Source organism: Rousettus aegyptiacus, unplaced genomic scaffold (genome assembly GCF_014176215.1).
Source record: "Rousettus aegyptiacus isolate mRouAeg1 unplaced genomic scaffold, mRouAeg1.p scaffold_m13_p_2, whole genome shotgun sequence".
Taxonomy (NCBI): Eukaryota; Metazoa; Chordata; class Mammalia; order Chiroptera; family Pteropodidae; genus Rousettus; species Rousettus aegyptiacus.
Window position 1 is genome coordinate 34,769,361 of NW_023416295.1, and position 13,150 is coordinate 34,782,510.

Genomic DNA, 13,150 nt, shown 5'->3' on the forward strand with positions numbered 1-13,150 from the left:
TCAGGCAAAGAGAAAAGGTTTTTATGAGGTTGTTTCTCCAGTATTATTAACTCAGCCTTGGCCATTCCTAAAGTTAACCACAATCTCTTATTATGGTAAAAGTGAAAGCATTATTACTTGTTTGCAATATTTGCTAATCTGGCAGAATGAAGAATTAGGAAACTCCAGTCTCTAAGATAGTGACTCTCTGCTTTCTGCAATTTACATCAAACATCTATGTGATAGCAGTTATTTGGCCTTACACAGTTCAAATCAGGAAGTAAACAAAAACAGGATTTTTATTTAAAATAGAAATACCTTCAATGATTGATACTGTTGACAAAATAAGGTTTTTTTTAAGGTATGCAAGAAACTGGTGTTCCAGACTTGGGACCTTAAAGTCTAGGTAAGAAGAATTTTTAAGTTAATTTATCATTTTATATCTTGTATAGTTTTTCCATCCCTCAGAAACTAAAAGAACTTCAGGTTTGTAAGCAGGTTTGTAAGAACAAAAAGTAGCAGGACTGAAAATGGCATCAAAGATTGTATCTTGTACCCTTCTCATAGATGAGGAAATTGCAGTTCAGAAGGAATTGCTTTCTTTAAATTTTGTTCTTAATATATTAAACATGAAGGATTTTTCCCCAAAAAATTTTTGGGGGAATTGGAATAAATATGCCATGATAATGGACATGTTTACATTTATGTTATTAGAACTGCTAAATTGGAACCGAATGATCCAGTAAATTACTTACATAACTGAATTTTTATTCACTTTGTATTTGTTAGAAATGCAGATGTTAAGTCCTTTATGTTAAAAAATTTGAAAATACACAGTGTTGAAAAGCATTTGCTTACTTCAATTAAATAAGAACTCATAGCTAGTTGCAACTAGACTTTTATTATATAGTTACAAAAAAAGTGTTTTCACAAAAATATTTGGAAAAAATATACCATTTCATAGCTAAGTCTTACAAGGAATAGAATTTACTAACAAAACTTAAGTTTTGCAGAGATACAGGGAGTGCATCTGAGCTCATCATGCCCAGTGCTCCATGCAAGACATGTGCTAATTGGGCAAACACAGGATGAGTGCATCGTGATTAAGCAAACAATATATTTGTTAGAACTTTTTTTTTTTTAATTACTGTTCTTAACATTTATAATGTCGCTAACTTTTATTTTCTAAAACCATACAAAAGTATAGTTTCCTCCATTTCATAAAATGTTAGTGATATTGAGAAGGATATATGAGTACCATGCTTTGTTCATTCAATATTCATTAATACTAATAAGGCAATTTGACAAATCATTCCTTTGGGACTAAGATCATTTTTATCTCCTTCAAAATTGTGCTTTTAGTGCTAATAATAAACATAGTTGGTGTGCAGAGAAACTGGTAAGGCAACTGAAAGTGGAGGACTCATCACAGGGCTGAAACTGAAAGATAATAGTGCACAGGAGACACTGAACTGGGGGAGGAATGGGGGGCACATTTGTGGGGCTATGCGAGTCTTTGTAAATGAGGAACTGGCACATTTCCTCTGATAATCTGCTTCTACAGTTGCCACCTGCAGGTTCTTTGTCGTGCTGATGGTGGCCCATCTGCCCCTAGGGATTCAGGATGTTTTTGAGGGAAAAGATCCAGTGGTTGTGGATGTGTCAGTGTAGTAAAGAAAGTGGCGACCGTGTCCTCCCCCTCGGTTGAAAGCACTGCAAACTTGTTTTGCAGTGAATGATGCAGTGATTGAGTTTGACATTAGTGCTGTTTCTTAGGCTCTTTTCCCCACTTTCTGTTTCCTCTTACTATTTGGCCATTATTCTTATTTCATCAGTGTTGTGATGTAATTTGGAACAAATGTTTCCTTTTCCAGTAGCTAATCTTGTTTTTTCCCTCCCTCAAATAGTCCTTCTATTCTTTTATTGTTCATAAAAGACCTTTACACTGAAGTAAATCTAATATTTAAATATGAAGGTATGAAAGAAGCTAAATTATCCTGTCAAAGGTGTTCATATTTATCTTGTCATCAAGGCCAAACTATATCTTGATAACTACCACATGCAGTACAAGTCTTTATTGTAGCTCTTTCTCCTGCCTGCTCCTAAGCTGGTTCATCCACTAACACATTTTTTTATGCAGCTTTGTAGTTTCTTGTCTAAGGTTTGACATATAATGCAGCATACATTTTCAAGATAAGTCTCTGTATGTCCCAAGGTATGTTTAAATGAGCGAAGGGGGTGGTGCTTGATAGCAGAACTGTATGCCATAGTGCCTCAGAGGGTAGCAACAGTTTAGACTTCTAGCTAGATATGGATCTAGTGGGCATTCCTGTTATGCCCCAAGACAATAGGGGCCCAGGGCAAAGGAGGAGCCTAAAGTTAAAATATTTAGATATAACCAAAACCCAGTAGTCTGTGTCCTTATGTGTGCTGAAAATTTTAGTGTGATGTGCTGCTTTTATATGGCTTTGTGTTCTCGCCATAGTATGTATTAATGCAAATGATCTGAGGCAAAAGTGTCCTAATGTGAGAGATAAATGAATGAAAACTGGCAATATCTAGGCTTTTATCTCAGTACATTCAAAAACCTAAATTTTTCTTCATATGTTGGAAATATGTTTTGCAGTTTTAGGAAACTTTCTGTTCTTAGCTTTATGACTTCTGGTCCTTTATATAAACACGGTGGTAGTTCTACTTTCTAAGTTGCTAAGATGGCAAGTACAAAAGAACAGTACACATCCTGGGACTAGGTGAATTGAAAGTTGGATGACCATGTGTCCAAAGGCAGTGGAAAGATGGCATATTACTCACTTCAAAGAGCTTTCTTTGCCCATGTAACTTGGAGAATTCATTCTAATGGATTGTGAGTGTCAAAGTATTTGTTGAAATTAGAGGTAGCACTTCTGCCTGCATAAAAGGCCTGATACATATTTATCTCATTAAAGAGCTCACAAGCATTTCTCTCTCTTCCTTTAGATTTCAATGACCAGAGTCTTTTGTATCTCAGTACAGGATCTAATGCACATGGGCTTAAATAATTCCCTTTTCAGTTAAACTCGATGTGTAGCAAATCTTGATGAAAAGGTAATTCTAAAGACAGTCCCAATTTTCCTACAGGTTATATCTTAGTGACTTCTTCCCTTTCTCCCAATTTTGTCACCATTGGGAGAAAGCTTCCAAGACAGTAGCCTTATTTATGAAAATAGTATAGTTTATGAGCGTAAATGCTCTAAGGGCATTGTTATCATAAAAAACATAAGTACTCTCTCGGAGGAGTGTTTGAGCTTTTGTAATACAGCTATAAATCTTTATGCATCATCTGGTCCCACAGTAATTTGGTGCCTGCCCCACTAGTCAATAAAGTGGGGATGAGTATACATATACCAGCCTTCCGCATCTGTGAGACGACAAATCTTAATACGCATTCGATACTGAGGCCAAATTCTGCTTTCTGCCTTGCCAGCTAGGGCTTCTTTTGTTTTAAAACTTACTGGATTGCTGTTTATAAAAGGTACCCAAACTTATTTTCTTGTATAGTTATATATCACTAGGCTTAATTCAATGCAATACACATTAATGCCATGACTTCTGTAAATGCCTTATACGCACAGTCTGAGTCATACAATAATAGCTGTGGTTAGTTAGGGCCGTATGGTTCAAGGTGATATGTTTGTAGATGAAAAGCATAACTCTTAAGGGCAGGATTCATGGTAAACCTTTTGCTTTTTGATCATTTGTGTTAATAGGGATACTCGACACACATAGTTTTAATAAATAAGACCCACTGTTAATCACCATGGCTTGAATGCCATTCATTGCTAAGACATCTCAAGAAAAAATTTTTTCCATATCTCGGAGGGGGAGAGGTTGGTGTAAATGAACAAATAGTTATTTTAAAGGAGTGTCTTCAACCCTTTGGAAACTTGGGGCCTTTTTATTTCTTTGGTGATGCTATACTATCTCAAAAAGAAAGTGGTGTGACATACAGCCAATTACTGTGGTGCCACAGGACCTACATTTAGCCCCTTAAATGACTAAAATCCAAGACCAAGCTAATAGAAAACTGCTGTTACCACAGAGCTGCTTACAACACATTTCATTTTAGGTATTCCTACACTCTTGACATTATTGATTTATTTGTATATTCAGATGAAGTCATTTGATCACACCACTTTTTGCTTTTCTTTCCTGTATTTAAACTAGCACCAGCTATATCCACAGTTGAAGAAAGTGCCATCATCCTATAGTGTCAAGGCCCTTCACTCTCAATGAATGGAATGTCATAGTATTTGATGTTATTGTTTGCCCATTGCTGCAAGGCATCACTCAAGATTTGCTGGGACAGGCGGTGTGCAAATTCGAAGACCACAATTTCGGGCTTTGAGGGTTCCTTCACTTCCTCATTGATAACCGAAGGGATCCTAGGTCGCAATCTCTCTTCTGACATAAAGCTTTCTGCACTTGCATGCCGGTCGTCACTCTCAATTGTAGTAGGAAATGGGAAAGTTTGCTTTGATTTCATGCAGCCCATGTTATGAAGAGCTTTAACTGAGTTTAAGCAAAGACGTAGCAATGACTACTTAACAGCATCTTTGGTAAACACTGAGCATTTGTCCACTTGATATTGACCAGTGCTTTTCCTTTCCAGGCCACTTCAGTGTTCCCTTTCACCACTCTTCAAACATAGTATTTATCTGTCAAGAGAAGAGAAGTTTTATTTTGAACATACAGAATGCAAAATACTGTACAAACATGCTACCTAATCATACCTTTTTACACTTTGGTCACTTGGAGGAAATGTGAGGTAACTAAAGTTGTTAGCAATTTACAAAATAAACATTTTTTTTTCAAGGTCTTAAAAATTTTATAAAACTGAAAACACAGTAAAACATTTGCTAGCTTAGATTGATTTATGTTACCAGGGGTCAGCAAACTAGTCTTTGGGCCAAATTCTAGCTGCCTGTTTTGTAAAATAAAGTTAATAGAATATAGGCATGTCCATTTGTTTACATATCATCTATGGCTACTTTTATAGCAGAGTTGAGTAGTTGTGACAGAGGGGCTTGCAAAGCCTAAAATATTTACTCTCTGGCCCTTTACAGAAAATTTTTGTCAACCTTTGATCTATACTGTTAAGAGAAACGAGCATAACCATATTTTCTTGTGCTTTGGACCTCATGAACCTACATATCTTGGGCTGTTCCCGCCTTCATTCCAAATGCATGAAAGAAGCTGCAAACTATTATTTGGAGCATTTGAGATCTTGCTCCTCAGCAACTATTGTCAGTTTTGGCTCAAACTCACAAAAGTTCTTTACAGGTTGGACGTTTCCTATGTCAACATTTACTTAGCATAGTATGACAGTTCTGGCAGCATCTGGTAAGTTCTCGCTGGCCCTTGCTTGGGTATTTTTAGGTGACTTAGAATTTTGGGGGGTTTGAGGAAAAATTTCCTCTAGGGAGTGAAGCAATCCTATAGGGATACACACAACATTTGGCTCATCTGGAGATGTTCATGTAAAAGTTGTTTCCCCTAGAAATTTGTTCAGACGCTACAGATCTCATAATTAACAGGGGAAATTGTGTCTCCAAGTCTGACAAGCCCCACGGTCAGCCTCCCATTAATACTAAGATGGCCTAGATGAGGCTCCTTTGATACTTCTCTTTTTGTGTGCACAATTAGAGCCAGCTTAAAAATTAGGCAGAATGAATGGGGGGCGGGGAACTATTAGAGACTGTCTCAACTCAAAAAAGCCTTCTCCCCCTAAGCTAAAAGTAAAACCATGTAAAAGGATTTACAAAAAATTAATAAATAATTGGATCAACCTATGATGTCGTTTAGGTGTCAACCAAATTCTCTGAGGTATTAAAAATAGCTGTCCTTATTTTAAAAGGGAGGTCATTTGGAACTTGACTTGTCAAGGGCAGATATAAATTGTAAAAGACCTCTAAAACAAAATTTGGATCTGACTGTGTGTTATAAATATGGGATAGTTTTCTACCTCCAGATGTTACTATTAAAATAAATTTAAAGGAAAATACTTGTAAGGATTAGGTATTCTAAATTTCTCAGAAAAATATAGAAACTAACTCAAATGCTTTCAAGTTCATGTGATCTAAGATTAATCCTTAGTAAATAAAACAGACATCTCTATTTTACTTGGGTTTTACCAAAATAAGTCCATTTTAATAATTCACTTTCATATATGAAATGTTTCTAGAGGTTATTATGAAAAGTATTAAATATATTTGCCAGTAAAAGAGCCTATGTTTCTAGCAGTTACAAAATGTCTTCATAAATCTGCCAAGCTAAAGAATGCTAATTGCATTTAGTTTCCATTAGAAATTGGGGATTTTAAGGATTAAAATCTCAATAATGTAGGAATAACTTTGCAGTGTTCCAAAAGGGCCCCTGGAATACCTCAAAAGATTTGTATTTTAATGTTAAATTTTATAGGAAGCATTGGAAAATAAGTGATGAAAAAACTTAATAGGGTAAATTTCATGGGTAAACAGTGTTATAGTTGGCCTGTAGGGAAACCCAAGAAGGCTGCTTGGTTCTTCCTGGCTCCCTGGGCATCATCATAGTGCATTTAAGCTGAATTCAGATAAACTTATGAGCTGACATTATTGAAAGGAGACACCTTACACTACTGCCAAGGTTTGATAGTCACTTGAGGGAAATCCCAGTTGGTAACCACTTCCACTCACAGCAAGCTCCCAGGAGACAAAATATTTTTAAAGGTCACTGACTGCCACCTAGAGATTTTATTGGAAAGTACATCAAATAAAAGACACTCTCCAACCTTATTGGAAGGGACCTTATCAGGTGCCTAACCGCAAATGGACATCCTGTCTACAAAGACTCCTTGAGGACCAGAAGCCACTGACACCAGAGGTAGATAGCTATCCCAAGACATTGACAAGGCCTGTATACCTATGGATTGATATTGAATTCAGAATCTATTTTGTTTGATTGTCTTTACCTGTTAATGATTGTAGTCATTATATACTTGTTCTTTGGGTTTTTCTAAATAGTCCAACTGATAATGATTACCAAACATGTATAAAGATAACTGTTAATATTCTTTTCATGGCTTATGCAAACCTTATAGATGCCAAATACAGAAAAATGGAAGAGGCAAAACTCAGATCATGATAGTTATGTGCTGGCTGGAAAATTACTGCTTGGCTATTGCCCATGGGAACATAGGCTATCACCCATAGGAACATAACATTCTAACAATAAGCTTTCTGCTTCTGTACCCCCGCTTGCACAACCAACCTGGGGGTTGACCGTTAGTAAACAGAAGAAAAATAGACTTTTGTGTTCAGACAGAATGAAGAATGGGGTTTAGGGCTTAAAAACCCTGTACCTCTACATTTCGGGGCTGCTTAATTTGAGGTCTGCGTACCCCTGGCAGACCCAGCCGGCTGAATAAAGAGTGTGTTTCCTATAACTCACTGATTTCTGGTGGTCCATGTGTCCTTCGGGGACTGGTAGCTACAAAAGTTAAAGATAGAAATGATCCATAATGTTTTTTCCCAGTGAAGGCCATAAGACCTGACTGCCTTCCATTTACCTGCCCTTTGTTTTGGGAAAATTCAGCCTCAACCTACATCCCTTTGTGGATGAATAAAGGGGCTAGCTCTATGGAAAGTAACCTCACAGGGTGGTGCAATTATAAATTCCTAAAAAGTCTCAGTGAATGGTTACACCCCAGGCCTATAACTTTTTTACTAAAAGGCTTAAGTAAGCCTTGTTCATTGTTTCTGTGCATTTAGATTAACACACCTTTGAAATGCCTTTCACATCCCTCCTTCTGAAGCACAGCCACCCTCGAGAGAGCATATAATCTTAAGGAACCTGTTATCCAATCCCCTCTTTGCTCTCTCCTACCCTACTGTAAGCTTTAGTTCTTAATCTCAAATGCATAAAAGAAACTGCAGTTATTCTCCAGCCAAGGTTTGACAGAGTCGCTCAATCTGTTGAGATTTTGCTTTCCGGTATATCCTGTATGTAGCTCGAATACATTTTTAAAAAAAATTCTCTACAGGTTTGGACATTCTTATGTCGACACCATGGTTATGGTATTGCTCCATTCCCAATGGTCACCGTTTCAACAGATCAATACTGAGACTTCCTGGGAATGAACCTTCCTAGTGCTGAGACCATACTATCCCCTGAAAGGGTTGGTAGTCAATGCATCCTTTAGATTTATGACTAAAAGGGGGAATTGTAGATGGAAAATGGGTGCTGTGATAAATCATAAATTTCTAACTTGGTGGGTAGTCATGCCCTGGGCCTATAACTTTTTTATTGAAAGATTTTTAAGCAAGCCCTATTCATTGTTCTTGTGCATCTAGGTTAACATATCTTTGAAACTACAGAATATCCCTCCAAGGCATAGCCCACCCTTAAGAATGCACATAATCTTGTAATCCAGTCCCTACCTGGCTTTCTCCAGCCCTTATATAATTTTTCTTACATTCTCTCCTTAATTTCATATGCACAAACAAAACTGCAAACTGTTATTCTCCGGAGCATTTCAGATCTTACTTCCTGGCAGTTGTCAGCTTTGAACGTTTCTCTCTTGAGGTAAGTAGGCTGCAGTGCTTGTGAGGTACCTTCTAAACTTCCCAGCTGGGTGTTAACCACTGAATGAATTTTTCTTAAGACAGGATTTAAGGCTGACTAGAATATAGAGCTGGTTTACTGGAAGGAGGTTTAACCATAAGAAAGCACCCGGAAAGTCTCTATGAATGAGGTCATGGTCTTTGATTATGTATTAGTTTTTTGGGTAAGAGATAAAGCTCTAAAAATTCATAAAATAACATTTCCGAAATCACGAATCCTGAGGTAAAAACTAGCACCCATTTAATTCATTTAATGGTTTCTAATTAAAGAAATTTAGAAAAGGTGACCTTTGCCCAGATCTTAACTGCTATATATTTTTTAGATTTCTGTAAATTCCACGGTTTTCCCAAAAATACTACATTGGTTCCCCTCTTCAACTCCTAATAAGAATGATACAGGGAGTAGAAAGGAAATCCAGCCTTCTGCTTTTAATTACCATTAGTTCTGGAACCCAGAGATTATTTCAAAAACAAGGGATGAGTGTGACGTTTGGTTTACCAGACCGAACTTCTTGAGGACAAGAACTGTCTTGGTTGTGCATCTCCACCATGTAATAACTTACACGGTATCCATTTTGTACTACGAGGGATAATTAAGGAAACTGGAAATAGTTAACCAGAAAATGATTACTTAGAAAATTCAGTGAGTGTCAGATATATAAAAAGCCATGAATAGAATCTTTAGTAGGATCTTTGAATTTGCAAAAGCAGTTTTATCTTACCATAACAAAGTAACTAGTGCCAGATTTGCCCTCTCACCGAAAGTGGATTTAAGCCTGGAGAAAACATGTGGGCAGTGCTGCCGTAAAAGAATATTTCTTAGGGTTTATTTGTACCAAACTAATGACATATGCCAGGGAGCAAGTTCTAAAATGTTCTCTCCAAAACAGTTTTGTAGTTTCTTTTATGCATTTAAAATTAAGGGAACAGAAGGAAGATTACACGAGGGTGGGAGAAAGCAAAGCAAGGATTGGATGAGCTCTCCAAAGCTTTAGAAGGAGGGGTCTGGAAGCAGGCATTTCAAAGGTAAGTTAATCTCCATGAACAGAAACAATGGACGGGCTAGCTTAAGGCAAGGATAAGCTTTTCTGTAAAGTTATAGGCCTAGGGCATGACTACTTACTAAAACCTGCCCAGTTAAGAATTTATGATCAGATCACCCTTTGAGGTTACTTTCCATAGGGCCTCCACAATTGGCAGGTATTTTCAGGCATTGCAGAACAGACAGGACAACTGATCCCAAAGAGGAAGGCAGCACAGGATGTTAACACCACAGCTGCTCATCCTGAGTTCCTGCCTGGGGGTATCTTCCAGCTTTATCATGGGGAGGTTGAGCCCAAGCAGAGGAACAGTTTTGCTGAGCTGAAGAGGCTGAGGTTGTGTTACTGAAGCAGAAGGAACTTTTTAGAGTTCAAGAGAAAATGCTGTGGAGAAGGAGGCAGAAATTTGCATGGAGTCTCATCCAAAGTACTTGTCTGAGATCTGAGATGTTCACATACAGGAAAAGGATCTGCAAGACCTAGCAAAAGATGACCTACTTTGGGAATCAGAATTGAATGATGTCACCAGAAATTAGTGCTGGGAAATCTTTGGAGTTGAAAACCAGCTGCTACTCTAGAAATGTGACACCTTAGGAGTCAGGAGTGTATTGACAGGCCTTGGCAAACTTTTCTTAAAGGGCTACATAGTATAGAATTTAGATTTGTGAACTGTATGAACTATGTCACAACTACTTGGCCCTGCTGTTGTGCAGAAACAGCCATAGACAATATATAAACAAATGAGCAATAGCTCCATGCCAATAAAACTTTATAAAAACAGGCAGCCAGGCCATGGGCCGTATTGGACTAAGTTCAAACAAACGGGCTCGGTCTAACAAAGAATAAACGTCAGTATCATTAAAAGGAAGATGACATAATCCAGACTCCTACAAGGTATTGTCCACAATGTCTATCATAGGATAAAAATTTACTGGCCATGCAAAGGAGCAGGAAAATGTGCACTATGATCAAGAAAAAAACACAGTTATTAGAAAAAGACCCAGAATGATCCAGCATTTGGTAATTAATAGAGATTTTTAAGTCAACTAAATATATTTGAGAATATAAAGGAAAAATGATCACAAAGTGTGAATAGAGAATCTCATTAGAGAAATGGAAATTGCAAAAACAAAACATCCAAAAAAGTAAATTCAAGAACTGAAATGCAAAATTCACTGTATGAGCTATTAGACATTGCAGAAGAAATGACTAGTGAACTTGAACATAAATTCTTAGATATGTGTAATCTTAAAAATGAGGGAGATGATTTTTTCAAAATCGAAGAGAAACCACTGAAAAAGATAAATATGGCATAAAAACAATGAGGAATGAGACACATTTAACCCAGAAGAAGGCAGAAAAGGAACAGAGGAAGAAAAAAGGGTTAGAAAACAAATAGCAAAGTGGCTGACTTAAACCCATACATATCAAAAATTATTTGAAAGGAAATAGACTAAAAATTTCAGTTAAAAGGCAGACTGGTTAAAAATAAGATCCAACCCACACAAACATAGGCAACTGATCTTTGACAAAGGACCAAAGGTAATACAATGGAGCAAAGACAGTCTTTTCAACATATGCTAAAGCAACTGGACATCCACATCTTAAAAACCTAGGCCTTACACCCTTCACAAAAATTAACTCAAAATGGATCACAGACCTAAATATTAATTACGAAACTATAAGACTCCTAGAAGATAACACGTGAGAGTTAAAGTCTAGGTAAATATAGATGGCCTTCAGTTTGGCAATGACTTTTTCAATACAACAGCAAAGGCATCCATGAAAGAACTCATAAATTGGACTTAATCAAAATTAAAAACTTATTCTTAGTGTAGACACTGTCAAGAAAATGAGAAGACAAGCCACACACTGGGAGAAAATATTTGCAAACACATTCAATAAAGGACTATTATCCAAAATATACAGAGACCTCTTAAAACTCAAAAAACAAACTAATTAAAAAACAGGCAACAGATCTGAACAGACACTGCACCAAAGACATAGAAGATAAAAAGCATATGAAAAGATGTTCAACATTATATATCAGGGAACAGCATATTAAAATAGTGAGATACCACTACGAATGATTAGAATGGTGAAAATTCAAAACATCGGATACTAATGAGGATATAGAACAACAGAACTCTTATTCATTGCTATTGAGAATGCAAATTGGTAAAGCCACTTTGGAAGACAATTTGGCAGTTTCTTATATAACCATATTCTCACCATACGATCCAGCAATCATGCTCCTTTGTATTTACCCAAATAAGCTGAAAAACATCCACACAAAAACCTACACATGGACATTTGTAGCACTTTTATTATATAATAGCTAAAACTTAGAAGCAACCAAAATATCCTTTAGTAGGTGAATAGGGAAAGTGGTACGTCTAGACAATGGAATATTATTCAATACTGAAAAGAAAAGGAGGGACCTTAAATGCATATTACCAAGTTTAAAAGCCAGCTATATGACATTCTGGAAAAGGTAAACTTTAGAGACAGTAAAAAGCTCAGTGATTGTCAAGGGTTAGGGAGGAGTGAATAGGTGGAGTACAGAGGATTTTTATGGCAGGGAATTAATCTGATACTATACTGGCAGGTGCATGTCATTATACATTTGTCAAAACCCACAGAATGTACAACACCAAGAGAAAACCCTAATGTAAACTGGACTTTGATCACATGTCAGTGTTAGATTCATTGATTGTAACAAGGTACCACTTGGGTGTGAAGCTGATTGTGGGTGAGGCTGAGAGGTAAAGGTAGGTGGGCAGGGAATAAGTGTACTTACTTCCTGCTCAATTTTGCTGTGAATCTAAAACCGCTCTATAAAATAAAATCTAGTTAAAAAAAATCCAACTAAGAGATGTACTTTAAATACAAATATACAGTTTGCATGCAAGAGAGAAAGGATATACCATGCAAACAGGAAACAGAAAAAGGTTGCAATGATTATATAAATATTAGAGAAAGCAGACTTCAACACTAGGAGTATTAAACCAGAAATAAAAAGGGGCATTTTATAGGTCAGTGAAGAAGACGTGACAGTCATAAATGTGTACGTAACTAATGACAGCTTCAACATACATGAAGGAAAAACTGACAGAACTAAAAGGAGAAATACAAATATTATTCTCTGTCACAGAGTATCCAAAGGAAAAAACAAGGAATTCGAGTTTTGAACAACACTTTGTTTCAACCTGAGATAATTCACATTTATAGAAGACTACACCCAACAACTCTAGGGTACATGTTCTTGTCAAGCACATATAGAAGAACACTCACCGAGGTAAAACTACATGGTCTCAACAGATTTCAAAGGCTTAAAATCTTAGAGTATATTTTCCAGCCACCAGAGGATTAAATTAGAAATAAATGATAATAAAATATCAAGAAAAACCTCAAATATTTGGAAACTAAATACTACATTTCTAAATAACCCATGAAACAATCACAAGGAAATTAAAATACATTTTCAACTAAACA

At 36.6% G+C, this 13,150-nt stretch overlaps 1 protein-coding gene across 2 annotated transcripts in view; it reads right to left on the reverse strand.

Moving 5' to 3' along the window:
- Positions 1-545: 545 nt before the first annotated feature.
- CUNH2orf88 (chromosome unknown C2orf88 homolog) overlaps positions 546-13,150 on the reverse strand; it is a 28,408-nt gene continuing 15,803 nt past the window's right edge. For both annotated transcript variants that reach the window (XM_016146893.2, XM_016146975.2), the window contains exon 2: positions 546-4,673. In XM_016146893.2, the coding sequence (XP_016002379.1) occupies positions 4,229-4,510 (282 nt within the window). In that variant the 5' untranslated portion in view covers positions 4,511-4,673 and the 3' untranslated portion in view covers positions 546-4,228. The remainder of the gene's footprint in view (positions 4,674-13,150) is intronic.